The sequence below is a fragment of the Lytechinus pictus genome, chromosome 4 (genome assembly GCF_037042905.1).
Source record: "Lytechinus pictus isolate F3 Inbred chromosome 4, Lp3.0, whole genome shotgun sequence".
Taxonomy (NCBI): domain Eukaryota; kingdom Metazoa; phylum Echinodermata; class Echinoidea; order Temnopleuroida; family Toxopneustidae; genus Lytechinus; species Lytechinus pictus.
The window spans coordinates 25,369,646-25,388,561 of record NC_087248.1 but is presented as its reverse complement, the minus strand read 5'-3'; the positions used below and the strand labels follow the sequence as shown (position 1 = coordinate 25,388,561).

At 36.3% G+C, this 18,916-nt stretch overlaps 1 protein-coding gene across 1 annotated transcript; it reads right to left on the bottom strand.

Annotated features, from left to right (window-relative positions):
- Positions 1 to 2,458: 2,458 nt before the first annotated feature.
- On the bottom strand, positions 2,459 to 10,291 carry LOC129259237 (uncharacterized). The gene is made up of 2 exons (XM_064098718.1): positions 9,927 to 10,291; positions 2,459 to 5,131 (listed from the first exon to the last, which is right to left on the bottom strand). The coding sequence occupies exons 1-2, from the start codon at positions 10,187 to 10,189 to the stop codon at positions 4,498 to 4,500; spliced, it is 897 nt and encodes a 298-aa protein (XP_063954788.1). The 5' UTR covers positions 10,190 to 10,291; the 3' UTR covers positions 2,459 to 4,497.
- Positions 10,292 to 18,916: the final 8,625 nt, after the last annotated feature.

Genomic DNA, 18,916 nt, shown 5'->3' with positions numbered 1-18,916 from the left:
GTGGGATGCCATAGTGGAGCAACCGAGACTGAAGCTACATATAGTACATAGATCTAACGTTAGACCTAAATAGTATTGGTCTAGGCCTAGAACAACATTCGGGACTAAGCCTGGCTTAGCCTTACTTAGGACAGGGATAGATTTACATGTAGGACTATCTGACTTAGTTAGAGTTAGACCAAAAGCTTCAGTCTCCGACTGTATTTTGGGTTTTCTGCTAAAATACGAGTAAGACACTCGACAGTCTAACTTAACATTACGTTGGCCTAGACCCTAATCTCACCAATGTGACATGACAGTAAATGTCAGAAACTTTTAAATAAATCCCCAGAAACGACAGTTATTCCTGTCTACAGTGCTAGACCTATCGCTATGCATTGCTTGCCAACTACGCCTAAACTTAGATCTAATCCTGACCTAGACATCTATGTAAAAAGTTAGATCTAACTAAGTTAGATCTACTTTTTTTTTAGGTCCATCTGTTTGTATTTGGAGGAGTTTTTATTTCATACATTTTGGGGAGTTTGTTTAGATCTAGGTTTCTACAAAACAGGCCTAAAGTAAAACCTAGACCAACAGCTCAGTCTAGACTGGGGCCTAGATTTATATAAAAATTTAGTTAAGATCTAGGCGGCCTAGCCTAGTATGGCTATGCTTTCTTCTATTCATTCCAGATTCTATTTCTAGCCTAGCCGGTAGCCCTAACGTTGGCTGATCTAGTCAGACTAGTCTACTGTTTGATCTAGAATCTCTAACGTAGGCCTAGATCTAGACTAAATGACTAAGACTAAAAGTTAGACCCTATCTAGATCTAGAAGTAGAACTATATCAATCTAAGTAATAGGTCGAGATCTAGAGTAGAGACTTGTAGACTCTATCAAAATATAGATTGTAGTTCTAAAAAATAGTAAATGTAGGCTAGTCTAGATCTATTCATCTAACATTAGGCCTGAAAAAGGAAGTAAGCTCGGGATATAGCATTGGATTATTTCTAGGACTGAAGGATCTTGATCTTTGGCTTACATCTAAAGCTAGGGGCTGTAGTTTGAGATCTAGAGGTCTAGCCCCCCTCCCCCCACCCTAAAATTAAAAACGATAACTAAGCCCACAGCTACATGTAGTTTTCTATGTAGCCAAACAAAAGTTAGCATTGACCACTGTCTTAATCTTATTTTGGCGTATGATATGTTGTTACCTTGGCAACACAATTTCTGATACAAAAATATTCTCGCACATTTTCAACTCAAGACTGATGTGTGTGCCAAATTTCATGAGCATTGGTTGAAAAGAGATGAAGGAATTCAAACTACAAGATTTTCACCTTATTTTCGTTAAATAATATGTTGTTACAATGGCAACACGATTTTTGATACAGGCAAAAATATGTCTTAGACATCTTCAACTCAAGACTAATGTTTATGCCAAATTTTTAGGAGAATAGACCAGTTGAAAACTGATAAAGTAATTCAATCACAAGATTTTCATTTATTTTTGGTATTTTATTTGTTACCATGGCAACACAATTTTTTATATAGGCATAAAATATGTTTTGCACATTTTCACATCAAGACTAATGTTTGTGCCACATTTCATGAAAATTGGTTAAAAACTAGAGAAATAGTTGGAACAGCGAGATTTATACATAATTTTTGCCATAATATACCGTTACCATGGCAACACATTTTCCGACACATGCAAAAATGTGTTTTGCACATCTTTTCCTCAAATCCAATGTGTGAGCCAACTTTCATGAGAATTGGTATAAAACTAATGAAGTATTTTAAACGGCAAAATTGGGCCATAATATATTGTTACCATGGCAACACAATTTCTGAAAAAGAAAAAAAAGAAAAAAATCTTCCACCTCCTTACCTTAAGACTAATGTGTGTTCCAAATTTCATGAAAATCGGTTTAAAAAATGAGGTAGGAGCTTGAAATGCAATATAGGTATAAATTCTAAAATTTTGTTGGCTGAAATTGCCTTGAAACTACAACAATTAAGACAGCTCACAACTGTCTTAAAGTTAGGGCTAAATTCTTAGCCATGTTGTATTTATGAAATACAGAATCTGCAGTTTTAAGAAAAGTTACTTAGCCATTCATCCTATATCTGTCTTAGTTGCGCAAAACCTCTTAGCCAAATTCTAAGACAAAATTCTTAGCCAATTCTTTATGGAATACGCGTTTTGGCTAAGAATTTTATCTTAGACAGAAAATAAGACAAAATGCTTAGATTTTTGACTTAAGCATGCTTATCTCGTTTATGGAATACGGGCCCAGGTTCCGACGCTAACAAGCGAATAGGCAAGTTTCATCCAAATTTACTCGAGGCTGAATTCTCCCTACAAAATTTTGTAATATTCCTAAATGTTCATTCTCAAAAAGAATTTCACCACTTAATCCTAAGGTAAAATGGAATATACTTCGCGTCATTAGAAATATTTATTTTTTGGCATTGGTAATTAAATGTGTATTATATATTCTGACAGAATTGGCTTGGTGATTGGTGATTGTGTAAAACTGTTTATTTTGAGCCTTGATAATATATCATCATAAATCCGAAAGTCTGCAGTACTACCAGTTTAGGACACTCATATTTAGAGAGTAAAAAATGGGACACTGAAAAATACTTTGGAGGAAACTATTATAATCACGCATGGCAAGCGAGGCTTAGAAAAAACTTAATGTCACTTTAAAATTTCACTGATTTCCCTCATAAAGTGATGATCATTTTTACTGCAAACAAATCAGTGTGCTATAATAACTGAATCATTAAGGATATTGCACGTGACATGACATGCTCGTTGAAGGATCATGGTAGTCGCATGTACTTATTCACTATTGTTGAAAACATAAAATGAATTATTTACTTTACAACTATTCGATTAATAAAGACTTCCCAATTGTAAATACACAAGGAGTATACTGGTATGTAGGGTAAATTGCCAATTTGTATTCTTTGTCAGGACCATGATGTAAAACAGTTTTTTTTTAACTGATCTTGTTATCTGCCAACTCATCCACTCTTCACGTTCTTCATGTAGTCTAATGGCATTTCGTCCATCATCACTTCGTCTTATCACCATTTCGTCTCATTACCAGATGGTCTAATGTTCATTTCGTTTGCGTCTATTTCGCCTTATCAACACTAAGTCCAAATATAGAACGAACTGTATTAGACAAAATGGCTATTGGACCAACTAGTTATTAGATGAAATTGTGAGTGGACGAAATGGCAATTAGACCATGTGGTGAGTTGACGAATTGATGGTATACCAAATTTTACTCAATTCAAGTAATCATTTCTTTTCTTCCGATCGACATCACACAGGTTACTTCCAATTTCATATAAAATAAACAAATTAATAATATCGTGTTATATAATAACAATGAATGTAAATACAATATGTAATTTATGTACATGGAAGAAGATGTAAAACAGAAAGCAGCGGGTGCTTGTGTCGGGATACGTATGCAAAAGATAGTAGACGAGTTGGTAATGGACGAAATGGCACTACACCAATTAAGAAATAAACCGTCACTGGACCATTAAAACGATCCCTTCAACCTCCTCTTAAAATCACCCTTGCTGAGTATTCTATACATCATTTTATCATTCTCATTCCAAAATGAATTCACAAATATAAGTCTTGCAACTTACAAAGAAAAACACCTTGCCATATTCAAGTATGGTCTGTATTTTTTTTTATTATTTTCTTGCTGTTCACCGATTAAAGCGTTCATTATCTATACGCTTAATATTTCGTAAGGTCATCTGTTGGCGAAAATACAGAACTGTGCTTTATCATACAACCTGTAAGAGATTGTAAGAATTTTCTATTAGACTACAAAAATGTACAATTTCAAATGAGACTGATAATCAATATAATATCACCTTTTAAGAAATGTTGAAAATAAATTTTTAAAGGTGATCTGCGGTTACAAGATTCAAAAATAAGAAAACAGATCTGTTAAGTAAACCTCAGTTTCGTAGTACTCTGATATACCCCCCCCTCCAAAAAAAAAAGGAAATGTGACCTGAAAGCATAACAATATATGGTAAAACACATTCAGTTATCACATTTTAGAGCACGATCCAGTGTCTTTTTTATGTAATTTTTGGTAACAGTTTTCATTTTTTAACGATTAAATCGTGCCGAAAATGCAACATTTAGCCCCCCAAAAATATCAAAAGAAAATAGGCAAACAATTAAACAAAAATTGCCAACACACATAATCAAGTAAATAGTGCATTGGGTAGGACGTGAAACCATGTAGGCCTACATTGGATAACTGGTTTCACCTTATGCAATATATATAGGGGATCATCCCATTATCTTTCAAACCATCTTAATTACATCATTGTGATATTTTGGATAGTGTAGACCTACTCCTCATGGGGGACGCTGAAAATTAACAAAGGAAGAAAGAAAACGAATAAATGTTGCCGCATGCACTAGCTCTCTTAATTTGTATAGAGCAGGAACAAGGCATTTTCAAGAGACTTGCATTCTCTCCCTGTACATCTCATGGTAAAATGGATTGGAATACTCCACACATTGGATGACGTCATCTGTCAGCTGATCACGTGGTAATGGTCCCTTTTCGGAAGGCGCCATGAAATGTGTGCTGCTGAATGCCGTCTTATACATCACAGAGAACGACTTGAAGAGGTTTTCGCCAGCCGTCACGAAGTTCTCCGGGAACTCGTGACTCGGCGACCACAGCAGAAGGTCATCACTGTAGGGGAATCCAACAGCTTCACAGAATCGTTTCAAGATCCCTTGCGGGTTCATGGCTAGATCGTAAGCGTCAATGATGATGGGGTTGGGGTCGAGATTTTCTTTAACATAATTCCAGAACCGATGCTGTTCCTTGTACCACGACAACGGCTGTATTTGTGTTTTATCGTCGCGTATGACGTCGACATCATCTTCATTAATATTAAACATTCCCAATGCCATCAGTCCTTTCCGGAAAGACGTGTAGACCTTCGTTGGTTCTCTAATAAGGAAGACGTGCTTGAAGCCTTCAGGAAGATACTCTAGGATGTAATCGGTAAAGGCCATCTCCTTTATAAAGACGAACCTACTCTTGGTGGTCTCCAAATCACGTTTGATTTCACAACATCTGAAAAAACATAAAGCTTGTGATAATGAGAATCGGCCTCCAATTTTCATATATTGAGAAAACAGAACATGTTGGTCTAGTATGACTCTCTAGGGAGTTTTCGCATTAACTACGGGAAAATCTATACAACACATCGAATTCTATATTTTGAAAATGCAATCAAATTCACATTGGAGAGCCGAGAGGCTCTATAGTCCAGGATAGAATGGGTCGAACCTTGTTTTTATATATATACAATGTTTTTTGATGGTTTCTTGTCAATTCGAGGGTGCTGATTCCGAATCTGAATGATGCCACTCGTGTAACCTTGAGCATTTTCTGCAAATTGGCAAAATCCAATATGGCCGCCAAAATATTATAATTACCCATGAAAATCATAAAATTGTCCACACATTGGCTATAAAGTACATGCAATTGTGCTGCTGAAGTGAAATAATATCTGAAAAATGATTTTTGTCAAAAACATTTATTTTCTTGATATCAAAATGGCCGCCATCATAGACCCCATGTACAATATGAATGGGGAAAATTAATTTTTACAAAATTGAGCACTGAAATGCAAGTAATTATGATCTATGAGTGAAGCAATGTCTGAAAACATGTTTGCTAACGATATATATCATTTGTTATGTCAGTTATGTGATAAATCCTGTATTTTGATATTCAAAATGGCCCCCAAAAGCCCTAACACTATTATGTACAATGTGAATGGTGACACAAAAAATCACAAGAGTGAGCACTAAAATGATTTTTGTTAAGATAAACGAGTGGAATACTGACTAAAAACATTATTGTTAACGAAAATTATTATTTAGCATGCCATGTATGTGATAAACCCTGTATTTTGATATTTAATATGGCCGCCAAAGGCCCTAAAATTATGATCTACGATGTGAGAGAGGACAAAAACAATCACAAGGTGAGCACTAAAACGTATTTTTTTGTGGTAAATTAGTGGAATACTGTCTTCAAATATAATTTGCAACGAAATGTATTATTCGGATTTCATATTTGTGTTAAATATTGTATTTTGACTTTCAAAATGGCCGCCAAAAGACATTCTGTATTATGTACAATCGATCTGGGAAACCAATTTTCACAGGAGTCAGCACCCTAACATGCATATAATTGTGATTTAAGAGTAAAATATTGTCTGAAAACATAATTTCTAACAAGATATATCATTCATTCTGCCAGGTAGGTGATAAATAATGTATTTTGAAAGTCAAAATGGCCGCTACAGACCCTAACGGAAGGCCTATGTACTTTGTGAATGGGAACATATAATTTTAACAGAATTTGGCTTTGCTTGACTAAATGGTGTCGCATGTGTGAGTGAAATATCGTCTGAAAATATGATTTCTAACCAAATAGATAATTTCTTATGTTATTTAGGTGATAAATGCTATATTTAAATTTCAAAATGGCTGCAATATGTTTCTTTGTGGAAATTATCTTTCCCCATTCAAATTTTACATAATAAGATAAGGGACTATGGCGGCCATTTTTCATTTTTAAAAGGCTGCATTCATCACCTTTATGACACAAGCTATGATATATTTCATTATAAATCATTGGGTTTAGACAATACTTAACACTTACATCAAAATTAAGCCATTTTCATAGTAAAAATTTTGTCAAAATTATCTGTCCCCAGTTACAATGTACATACTACTTTGGGCTATAGCAGCAATTTTGAATTTCAAAGTAAGGCCTTTATTACCTTCTCAACCATTATGTGATGTATTTAGTCAGAAATCATGTTCAAGACCAAATTTTACCCATACATCACATAGTTACGTGCGTTTTTGGTTCTCATTCTGGTGATGATTAGTTTCCCTATACGCATGTTACAGAATTTGTAGGGGCTTGTGCGGCCGTTTTGAAAGTCAAAATACAGTATTTATCACCTACATGGGAGAGGAAATGTTATATTTCATTTAAAAAAATCACGTTTTCAAACAATATTTTCCTGATACAACATAATTATATGGATTTCATAGTCAGGCAAATCCTAATTCTTTCTAAAGTATTTGTCCCCATTTACATTTTAGATAATACTGTAAGGGCCCATAGGGGCCATTTTGAATTTTACAATACATCATTTATCTCATGCATGAAAAAGGAAATGATATGTTTCGCCAGAAAACATGTTTTTAGACAATATTTCACTCGTAGATTACAATTACATTCATTTTATTGTTTTTACTCTTGTGAAAATTAGTTTCTTCATTCGCTTTGTTCATAATACAGATAGGGCCTATGGCAGCCATTTTGAATGTCAACATGCAGCATAATTACCGAAATTGCAAGGGAAATGATTTGTTTCGTTAGAAATCCTTGTTGTCAGACAGTGTTACACCAATATTTCGCAGTTATTGGCATTTTAAAGTCAAACAAATTCAAAGGTTGTGAAAATTATTTGTCCCCTTTTAAATATTGTACACAGTATAAGGGGTCTATGACAGCCATTTTGAATATCATAATACAGCATTTATCACATTAGATAGTATACAAATGACATAGTTTTGTTAATAGTCATGTTTTCAGACAGTAGTCCACTCGCAGGTCATAATCACATGCAATAATAGTGCTCTTGTGTGTACAAATATTTTTCCCCATTCATATTCTACATAATAAAGTATACAGGGGTTATGGCGGCCATTTTGAATATCAATAAAGTAAATATTTTGTCAAATATCGCTTTTCCAATTGGTATTTCACTTCTGCACAACAACTACATGCATTTTATAGCTAATGTGTGGGCAATTTTATGATTTTCATGGGTAATTTGCATTTTGGCGGCCATATTGGATTTTGCCAATTTGCGGAAAATGCTCAAGGTTTATACAAGAGTGGCATCATTCAGATTCGGAATCAGCACCCTCGAATTGACAAGAAAACATAAAAAAACATTGTATATCTAAAAAAACAAGGTTCGACCCCTTGTCTATGGGGCCTATCCTGGACTATTAGTCAAAAGTTTGTGGACTGGGACAACATATCATCATCCAAAGATTTGCACCAAACGAACAATTGCAAATATGTCCAGGGTCATAACCCTCTCAGCTGTCCATTGTGATTTTATTTGTATTTTCAAAGGAATTGATGCGATTTTGAGAGTTTCCCCGTAGTAAATGCGAACAGTTCGGATTGACGTAAATTCCGGGAAATATGGCACTTCATGTACAAATCCAATGCAATTGTTGTTGTTTTTTCCTTAGGTTGTATAGTCGGGTAGATATGATCAGAATTATTGCATGACCGTCAAGTTGGGTATATATGCAATTTTTTTTTGCTGAAAGTTGTAGTGTGGGGTGTCTACTTCAAGAATTCGACGGGTGCCACTTGGGCACCCTTGGGCATTTGTTTTTAATTTACGTCATAGGCCACGCCCACTTTTTTACATACCTCTTACATATGACTTTCATATTTCACGTTAAAAACACGTCATGCTTGGTATTTTCAGGATTTACAAAACATGAATAGAGTGTCTCGTTCAGTAAATATTATAGGACTAAATCTAGAAATTTTCCGCTCGCGCTTCGCGCTCGCATTAATTGTTTATTCATATACCTATTCTGCTTGAGTTACAGAAATTGCTTAGAATTTCTATTTCTTTAGGTGAAAATGTCAAAAAAAATTAGCTCGCGATTTGCGCTCGCATTTGATTGTTAAATTATACTTTAACAGGTATCTTTTTCATCAGTTTATTTCTGCTTGCGCTTTGCCTTCGTAGTAATTATTCAGTTGCATATACATCTTTTTCAGGATAACAAACATTGCCAAGAATCAGTTCAAATTTTAGGAAAAAATACATAAAATTTCCAAAAAAATTAGCTCGCGCTCGCATCATATAAATAAGGATTATGATATTATATATTAATTTATAAGAATAAAGCTAAGAATTAATGAGGACAACCCCTTCAAAGAAACAAACAAAAATCATCTTCGAGCTGCCGATCGGGGAAAATATGGCTGAAACAAATCCCCCCCTATTGGCGAAGGCTGGATCCGCCCCTGTGTCACCCCTACCTTTTGGGAGAGATTTCCGCCCCTGCCTGCAACTAACATTTCATTTATGGATTGGAAGCATATTAAGTTAGAAGGGCATTCCTGTACCTGTTCATAGCACAGTGGATACTCCCATCATGAAATTGTCAGAACTTGTTCCATGTGGATTAATATCGGGGCCACCGTGCATATTCTAGGGCCAGCGTTTGTCACTTTGGTGTATCGTATTGTGCCATTCTAAACACAATTATTAATTAACATGCAATCGAATTTGAAGAGGGGCAAATCAGTCTGGAAGAGGATAAAGCAAGTTCAGAGTGGAAGTCTTTTCCTTGCCAGATTGACACAATATGTTATCCCAACCTAAATATTGTCGGTGGACAGTCAGATTTTTTTTTCTTAGTTATAATACCAAAATTTTTATATCGATCACTTTTACATCAGTATGCAGAAGACTTGTAAACCCTAAAATGAGAACGGTCTGATAGAACACAAATGTCAGTGTTGTCAGAGAAAATTATTGAAATTATGCTCTACTCCCACGATATCTTCGGAAGATATCATTTGTTAGTTGTTATCAAATTTTGATGAAATTTCCAGCGTTTTGCTTTGTGAATTTTCCTTTATTTATTTAGATACAAATGTCTTCAACCTGGAGTATCCTTTAATGATATCTGATAGGTATCTCGATTTTAATTCGCCGTATATATTTTTTTTCCCCGAAAAGGATAACTATAAGGAGTCGTATTAAGGCATCCTAATTCCTCAACGCAATACTCACGAAATTCTTTTTGGTATCAAAGTGCTATTGGTTTCCTTCTTAAACACCTCTACGACTTCTGCGTACACCGCCTCGTTCCCTTCAAGTTTCTTCGGCAGGTCACGCCCGGTCGCTGATTTGAAAATGCCATTAGCTGCTTTAGAATACGAATAAAGCTCTAGATAGACTTCAATCCCGTCAATGGCACTGATGCATTTTGTAAAAACCGTCGACATCGTTCGAGGCACTCCCCACAAAGCTACTTTGACTTGCTTGTCCGCCATGATCTTAAAAGTTTATGAACACTTTTGATTGAAAAAAATAGATTTTGCATGGATGAACAAATGATTTAGCACTATAGGCCTATATTCAGGGATACATATATTGTCAACATACATGTAGGGAGGCTTGTATAAATATTTATTCCTCAATAATCATGTTTATGTCCAATGTTCAAATACTAGATATATAAAACTTTGGACTGTACGTATATCATTGTGATGTACGCGTTATTTTTTGTTTATCTTTGTATATTAAGAATACCCATACAGAATTTTAAAGAAAATTGCCCCCCCCCCTCTTCCCTTTTCATGTGTCTCTATTAATTTTTCTCGGATTAAATCCATATTTATCAGGAAACCACCAACCACAAGTTTTGCTCAGTTGTCAATGTATCCATGTTCAAATACCAATAAAAACTAAACGAGATCTTGGTTTATCATTAAAAGACAAACAAGAGAAAGAAGGGGACGATTGGGTAAAGATGGGGGGGGGGGGGCTGGCCAAATTAACTAGGTTTAATTCGTTTTAACACCAGGCCATTTAAATCCGGGAAGCTTAATTAGTATCCGGGAACGCTATGACCCTCTCCACTTCACTATCAAATGATTTACTTACTACTAAATGAAAAACGGATGTGATCCGTGCAGTCGATTATTAAACAAAGGCAGTTGTTCTGAACGTATAATACGCGTAGCGTTAAGGAAACAAAAATAACAATTGACCAATCAATAATGGTCATCTGGTTTAGACATGGTTAAATGGCAGATCAGCGAATGGCCTGTGCCCAATAAATAGCAAGAGCAACCGTCGAAAATTCTCAGTCAACTTTTCTTCACCGTTCAATCTCACTCTCGCCTGACGACACCCAAACCAACTCGTGAACTTGCGATCAAGATGGCTCGTCGTATCGTGCTAGCTCGAAGAACCGAAGTAAAGAAGCAAGCGAACGGCCTGTTACAACCGATAATGTCGCAGCAACGCATAATGTCACACCAACGCATAATGTCGCAGATTGCGACATTATGCCAAGAGCGTCCAACGCATAATGTCGTAGCTTGTTGTAGCTTTTCTACTAACGCATAACGTCGCAAGTCTTAACGCATAATGTCGCAGCGGTATTCGCTTCAGGACTCGAGTTAAATATAAGACATAAACTATTTTTTTCACTGATTATTTGTGCAAGCTCTGTCATCTGAACGTTTTTAAGAGCGTGTTTGGTGGGGCAGGTGTGGATGCAGGGGAGGGGGTCAGTATCGAAATCATTGTCAGGAGAAGGGGGTGGACTTTGAAAAAAAATAATGTGTGGACTATGATAGTGAAACGCAAGTATACGCATACCACCAATCATATGTGCATATCGCTATACATGCAATTTAACTTATTTTACAAGAGAGTAAAGTCATCTAACTGAAAGGTAAATCTAACTTTACTTACATTTCAATGTTGTTTTTGACATTTTAATAAAGAAATTATATTTTGCATTGTTAGTTACTCGGAATGTGCGATCAATATCTAAAAAATTTAGCGCGCGATTCTCGCTCGCATATCTTATACTGCCAACAACTGCTCAGAATATCCAAAAAATTGAGCTCGCGCTTCGCGCTCTCATTATCTATTTAGGCAATGTGAGATAGCCTATCTTGTTTGTAAGAATAAAGCTAATTAAGTGTACTTAAGACTTCAGTCTTTAGTTGGGACTACTCTCTCGATTTATAAACCAACAGCAAGAAATGGCTTGCGGCGGACGATCGGGAAAACATGAATGAAAACACCCCCTTTTGGCGAAATCCCGCTGTATATATATACTGTATTAGAAACACGTATGCGTGCTCTGCCCCTGGACTCAAGCAGGGACCCACTAGTTGGATCCAGCGCCCTAGTCACTAAGCTCGCGCTTCACACTCCATTTTGTGAAACATGCTAAATAAATCCCCCCCCCCCTCTTTTCCTTTGCCACCCACCAGTTTTAAGATCATGGTGCCGCCACTGCTCGGGGGGCTCTTGTTATTTAAAAGAGAAACGAAAATATGTTTTCAATGCATGTAAAACATTGTAATGCCCGTTTTTTTTTAAGAAATACATACGCATATTTTTTTCTGTGAGGAGGAGTGTGAAAGACGAATCTTAAGTGATATTTAATGATTTCGTGCACATTTTATTAAATTTTGTGAAACTCTTCAGTAAGAAAGAAAGGTTTTCACTTTTTCCGGGGATGGGCATTAATTCTGCCCCCTCACGCTACTTACCAACGCGTTTTTAATTTATCACGTGCTCCCCTCTCCCCCGGAGGAAATTGGTATAGGACCTATCGCTTATAAAATTATTGTCATACGGTACATTCCGAGTTACAATACGAAATATAATTTCTTTCTAAAATGTCATGAACAACGATAAAATATTAATTCTTTAAGAAGTGACCACTTTTCATCATAATGAATTCAATAATGCCCCCCCCCCCTGTTTTCGCGCCTGTCCCACGAAACACACTTACTAAAATGTTCAAATGACAGAGCTTGAACAAATTACTGAGTGAAAACATATCTTATATCGAATCCTGAATAAAATACCGATGCGACATTATGCGTAAAGACTTGCGACGTTATGCGTTAGTAATTTAAGCTACGACATTATGCGTTGACTGTGACATTATGCCAAATCATCCAACGCGTAATGTCACAATCAACGCATAATGTCGCAATTGCGACATTATGCGTCGCTGCGACATTATCGGTTGTAACACGGCCCATCCACCATCCCGGGGATGGGCAGTGCACCCATCGCTAAACCTCCAAGTGGTGATCAAGGAGAAATCCAACAAACCAACACCCAAGCAACAACGGTGCCAGTTCATCTCAAGAATGCATCGAAGCCGTTGCAGATCAGCTAGTTCTCCTGCATGCAGATATTAATTACTTCTCTGTGTCTGAGAAAAACGGCTCTTTTCAGAGCCACCATTAATACAAGAAAGAATGTTGTGATTTCAAATTTTGCCTAATGATGTCACATTAGCCCCGCCGATTTTCCGGGGAGAATTAAGCTTTATTAGCCCATCTAAATTTGTACGCAATTATCATAACGTTCCACCTCCGCGACAAGTGCTTATCTTGCCGTATCGACTCATAACTGGTTGTACGCTGACCTGCCAATTAGACGTTATCTAATTGCCATGCCGACTTGATATCCTTATCATGTGGGCATCCCGAGATAAGTTTACACGCAAGTTTTAACCCTATCTTGGCCGGTGTATTTTGGGATTTCATTTTGGGGCCTCCCAGCCGGTGAATTATCGGATGGTCTAATGCCACATGGTCTATTATCAGTTCGTCTAACTTCACATAGTCTAAACTCATTTCGTCTACAACCAGTTCGTCTAATATCCAATTCGTCTAATTCCCACTTGGTCTAATATCCAATTCGTCTAATTTCCATTTGGGCTAATAACCAGTTGGGCTAATTTCCACTTGGTCTAATATCCAATTCGTCTAATTCCCTCTTGGTCTAATATCCAATTGGTCTAATGAGCAGTTGGGCTAAAATCATTTAGTCTAATTTTCAGTTGGTCTAACACCACTTGGTCTAATATCCACTTTGGCTAATTTCCACTTGGTCTAATTATCACTTTGTTTGTCTAATTGCCACATGGTCTAATGACCGTTTGGTCTAATTTCCACTTGGTCTAATTTCCATTTAGTCTAATTTCCACCTGGTCTAATATCCAATTGGTCTAATGACCACTTGGTCTAATAGCCAAATGGTCTAATGACCAATTGGTCTAATGACCAGTTGGGCTAATCGTCACTTGGTCTAATTTCCATTTGGTCTAATTCACACTTGGTCTAATGTCCATTTATTCTAATATAGCATCATTATTATTCATTTTATCTAGAATTAGCAAATATGGTACGTAATGGATAAATACCATGCATCAGTTAATACATATCGCCAGGATCCGGAGGGGTAGAGCTGGTGGGCGTAAAACCCCACCGTGAAGGACTATCGATGACAAGATAGTCGCTCATCAAATTAATTATTCTAATAAAATAATTCTCATAATTAGGCCTGTATATCGATTATAAGATGATGATAAAAATTATATCATACTCATAATCATTACATCACCGCATGCACATTTACAGAACAATAAGTTGGGGACCTTGTAGCTTATAATGGTCGAATGGCGGGGTTTCATCAGAATAAAATTATTATGAAGAAAGGAACGAAAATATAATGAAATTGATTGTGTGGATACGTATCTGGTAAACATGTTTATGCCTCTTTTAAATAATTGTTATGCACCATTACGGACGATTCTTGAACTTGATGGCCTAGTTATGCAGTTTGGGGGATTCCAAAACTTACAAAGCCATTAGATCATGCAATGTTGTTATGAATATTTGTTTAGTTATTTCAATAGTAAGTTTGGAGGCAAATAACAGACCAGTTAGATATAGTTTGATAACACTATACAGGTCTATTGGGTTAGCTGCGACAATATCAATACGACCATCTTGGTAGCAGCCACATCATTCTGACGTGTAATAACATAGTATACATGTAGTCTACGCTTGCAGACCTTTATCAGTTATCACCACAGTAGTCATTCATCTTATATATCTTATCATTCTGTTTTTGTTCTACTTATTCGCCTCTTCCTTAAAATGGATTGGCAAGGTTCCCACCCCATCAGGGAAATCAAGGAAATCAGGGATTTTTTAAAACGTTTTTCCAGTCAGGGATTGCCTCAAATCCGGGGAAAATGCCTCAAATGAGGGCAAAATCAGGGAATTTCGATCGGCCCAAAAGTCGAAAGCATGATAGTCAGTGAGACTCTGTTATATTTTGCTGTATATTAAAACAACATTCATTGAATGACATGTTATGGTGTTTTTTTTAGTGTAGCCTCTTCTACTACAATACAAGTATAGGTCTACTGGTACATTAATTATACATGCATAACTAAAATAATAATAATACATGTAATTCACTGCAACAACTTAGAAAACATGATAAACTGGGAATGGGTTTAAATAATTATCAAGGAATTGTTAAACTTCATCAGAGATATCAGGGATTTTTGTTTTCTTGAAAAGTTGGGAACCATGATTGGGTTAAGCCAGCGTTAACTATCTACAGTAGATCGTATACATATAGAGGTGAATAAATAAACATATTTTTTCACCTCTATATTAGCATTATTTTACAGAAAAATAGCAAATTTTTTTGTTTTCACCAAAACCTTCAAAAATCCCCTGAAACAGACAAAAAAATCCCCAAAGTTTGTTTAATCCCCAAATATTTTTTTTCGTCCCCACAGGCTTTCGAAAATCCCCATATTTTCAAAATTCAGTTGGGGACGAAATATCCGTCACTCTAACTGTACTCCAATATCGAGGGGCGCGCGTGTGAAGATTAAGTAACTTTAAAAATTTCACCAGAAAATTGAAAAGAAGTCACCACGCAGACTTTACAAATTAGACCAAATGGCATGTAGACGAAATGAATGTTAGACTATCTGGAAATTAGACCAAGTGGAAATTAGCTGAAATGGAAATTAGACCAAGTGGAAATTAGCCGAAATGGAAATTAGACCAACTGCACATTAGACCAAGTGAGGATTAGACGAACTGGTATTAGACCAACTAGTATTAGACCAACCGACTATTAGACGAACTGGTATTAGACCAAATGCAATTAGACCAAGTGACAATTAGCCCAACTGGGCATTAGACCAAGTGGCTATTAGACCAAGTTGTCATTAGACCAATTGGCTATTAGACCAAGTGGCCATTAGACCAAGTGGATATTAGACCAAGTGGTCATTAGACCAAAAAGAGAATTGGACTAAGTGGGCTTAGCCCGAATGTTGTTAGCCCATCTGATGATTAGACCAAGTGATAATAGACCATCCGTCAGTAAACCTCCCAGCCCCCCCCCCCCCCTCCCCCTCTGAGATCTCGGCCATTGACCGCGTGCTCGCACCGAAAATTGGCACGCGGGTTGTGTAGGACATAATCTACAAAATTGTATAGTAATGTATTTCATGCGAATTGCTATTAATTGATTATGCTAATTAATGCGTAATTGTGCGAAATCATACTTTTTCCTCTATAACTCCCTAAATAAAGCTCCAGATGTTCTAATGTTTGGTATATAAACTCTTTTTGGTGTTCTTAGCAAGTGCACATGAACAAAATTGCGATAATAAATCATTTTCTTATGTCTTATATATTTTTTTTTTGCAATTTCTTGTGTATTCCTTTTTTTAACCTTTTGTTAATATTTTCAATGTTTTTGCAATGAAATTAGTTACGGACTCTTCTGAGATCATTAAAAGCATAAAATAAATACATTTAGACCAACAAAACTAAAAAATAATCGTGCATTTATGATTTTTGGTTGGAAACACAATTTGCATTGACTTCGTACACAAAATCACGTTGTTGAGCAATTTTTGGTCTGACATGCACTTACATAATGTTGCATTATTTCGGAACCACGTACCCGGGTGACGCAAAATATTGGTCTCAAAAGTTGCGCAAGACTTGAAAGTAAACATTTAGCGAGCGGCGCGGTAAAAAATGTGTGTCGACGTAGATAGGGTTAAAAGTTGATTTGCGAATTAGGATGGACTAAATATCTCGCCTTCCTTCTAAGTCAGCATGATTATAATAAAACATGGCGAGATATCTCCCAAATTCGACTTATATGTTAACATGACGAGAAACGTCAAAGGCGCTTTATTGGTGATTAATAGCTACAGTAGCAGTAAGGGGGGGGGGGGTGGTACGATGGGCGTGTATACTGTTACAGTATAGCAGCAAAAGAGGTTTATTTATTTAAGCACGGATTTACGCAAAACTGGAATATGAAGAGGCAAATGCAAACTCAATTTTCAGCGAAATGTAGAAGTATTTTAAATCATTATCTAACGTTTTGTATGCTGCACTTGAGATACGTGTTTATGGAATATTTCAAATGTGATTGTGAGGCATTCTCCGGGGGGAGGGGGGGGGGGGGGCACTTCCATTGACGAGTGGATACCATGCGCGACCATGGGTTCTCAAAAAGCACCCTAAACACGTATTTTCCATATTCTGAAAATGCACCCCTTAACAAGTATTGGCGTGTGAAACCCTACCCTTAACAAGTATTGGAAACAAAACGATACTCTTGGCAAGAATTCCCTGAAATGAACCCCTAAACAAGTACACAGCGATATTTTATTGTTATGTCGCGGGTCCGTCGGTCGTCGGTTTTACCTTTACACACATCACGTACATTCTGATTTTGTTTTATCATCCCAGCAAATTATAACCCTAGACACGTAGCTTTCCTAGCAAAATAGATACCCTTTTTTCATTATTTTAGTGTTTTTGACACCCTTATCACGTTACGTACGTAACGTGCCCTATCTTGAAAAAGACATATTTTTTTACGTGTTTTCTTGGTCGCGCATGGTATGCTCGCCAATGTAAGTGCCCCCCCCCCCCCGGGGGGCATTTCTAAAGATGTTACAGTTCATGAAAATCACTTTTCAACCACATTACAGTCCACGGCCCAAATACACACGCAAGTGTTGACGCCAAATTTTAAATCGGTTGAACACTGCATCAGTTTTTAGTGACCAGTTACTCTTAGATCCGAAATGTAAATCACCCTATTTAATACGGATGTTAATGTTATGGTTGTTTAAAGAAACTTGTTCGCATTTAAAAGCAAAACCATCTATGACCAAGCACATGTTAACGCGTTGAATTGCGCCATCCGTCGCTGTTACATGTATTACTTAAGTAAAATCTACATAAACAATGCAATATAATAAATTATTAATGCAAATTACAAATGCTTGCAATATGTAACAGTGGGTAATATTACGATTTTTAAAATCTCGCTTGTACTTCCAGCTAAAACCGTTGTAAGCATAACTGACAACCCATCACATACGTGCTTTGGCCATCTATCCATGAATGATGATGTTCAAAGAAAATCGAACAGATAAAATGCAAAATATAACAGAGGATCATTATGCAAAAGAAAAAAAAAGATAATACAGAAAACTTCAATTACTTGGGGATGACAAATAAACTTTAAGTTTCAACCAACCTTAAAAGTCAAGTTCACCCCAGAAAAAAGTTGATTTAAATAAATAGAGAAAAATCCAACATGAATAACGCTGAAAACTTCATCGAAATCGGATGTAAAATAAGAAAGTTACGACATTTTAAAGTTTCGCTTATATTTCACAAAACAGTTCTATGCTCAATTCAATGATATGCAAATGAGAGAGAGTCGCTGATGTCACTCACTAATTATTTTGTTTTTTATTGTTTGAATTATACAACATTTCAATTTTTACGAATTTGACAATTAGGACCCCCTTGCTTGAACCACAAAATGTTAAAATAATGGAATTCCACGTGCTCAGGGAGGAATGAAACTTTGTTTTACATGACGATGACGGGAAAATCAAAATATTCCATATTTGATATAATAAAATACAAAAGAAATAGTGAGTGGGTGATGTCATCGGTCCCATCACTTGCATACCGAACAGGATAAGCATATAACTGTTTTGCGAAATCAAGCATAACTTAAAAATGTTGTAACTTTCAGTGTTATGCTCGTTTGATTTTTCTCTTTCTATTCAAATCAGCATGTTTTGGGTGGACCTGTTCTTTAAAAGCTCGCCTAAATAATTTTTAAGGTTGGCTGAAGCTCAAAATGAACTT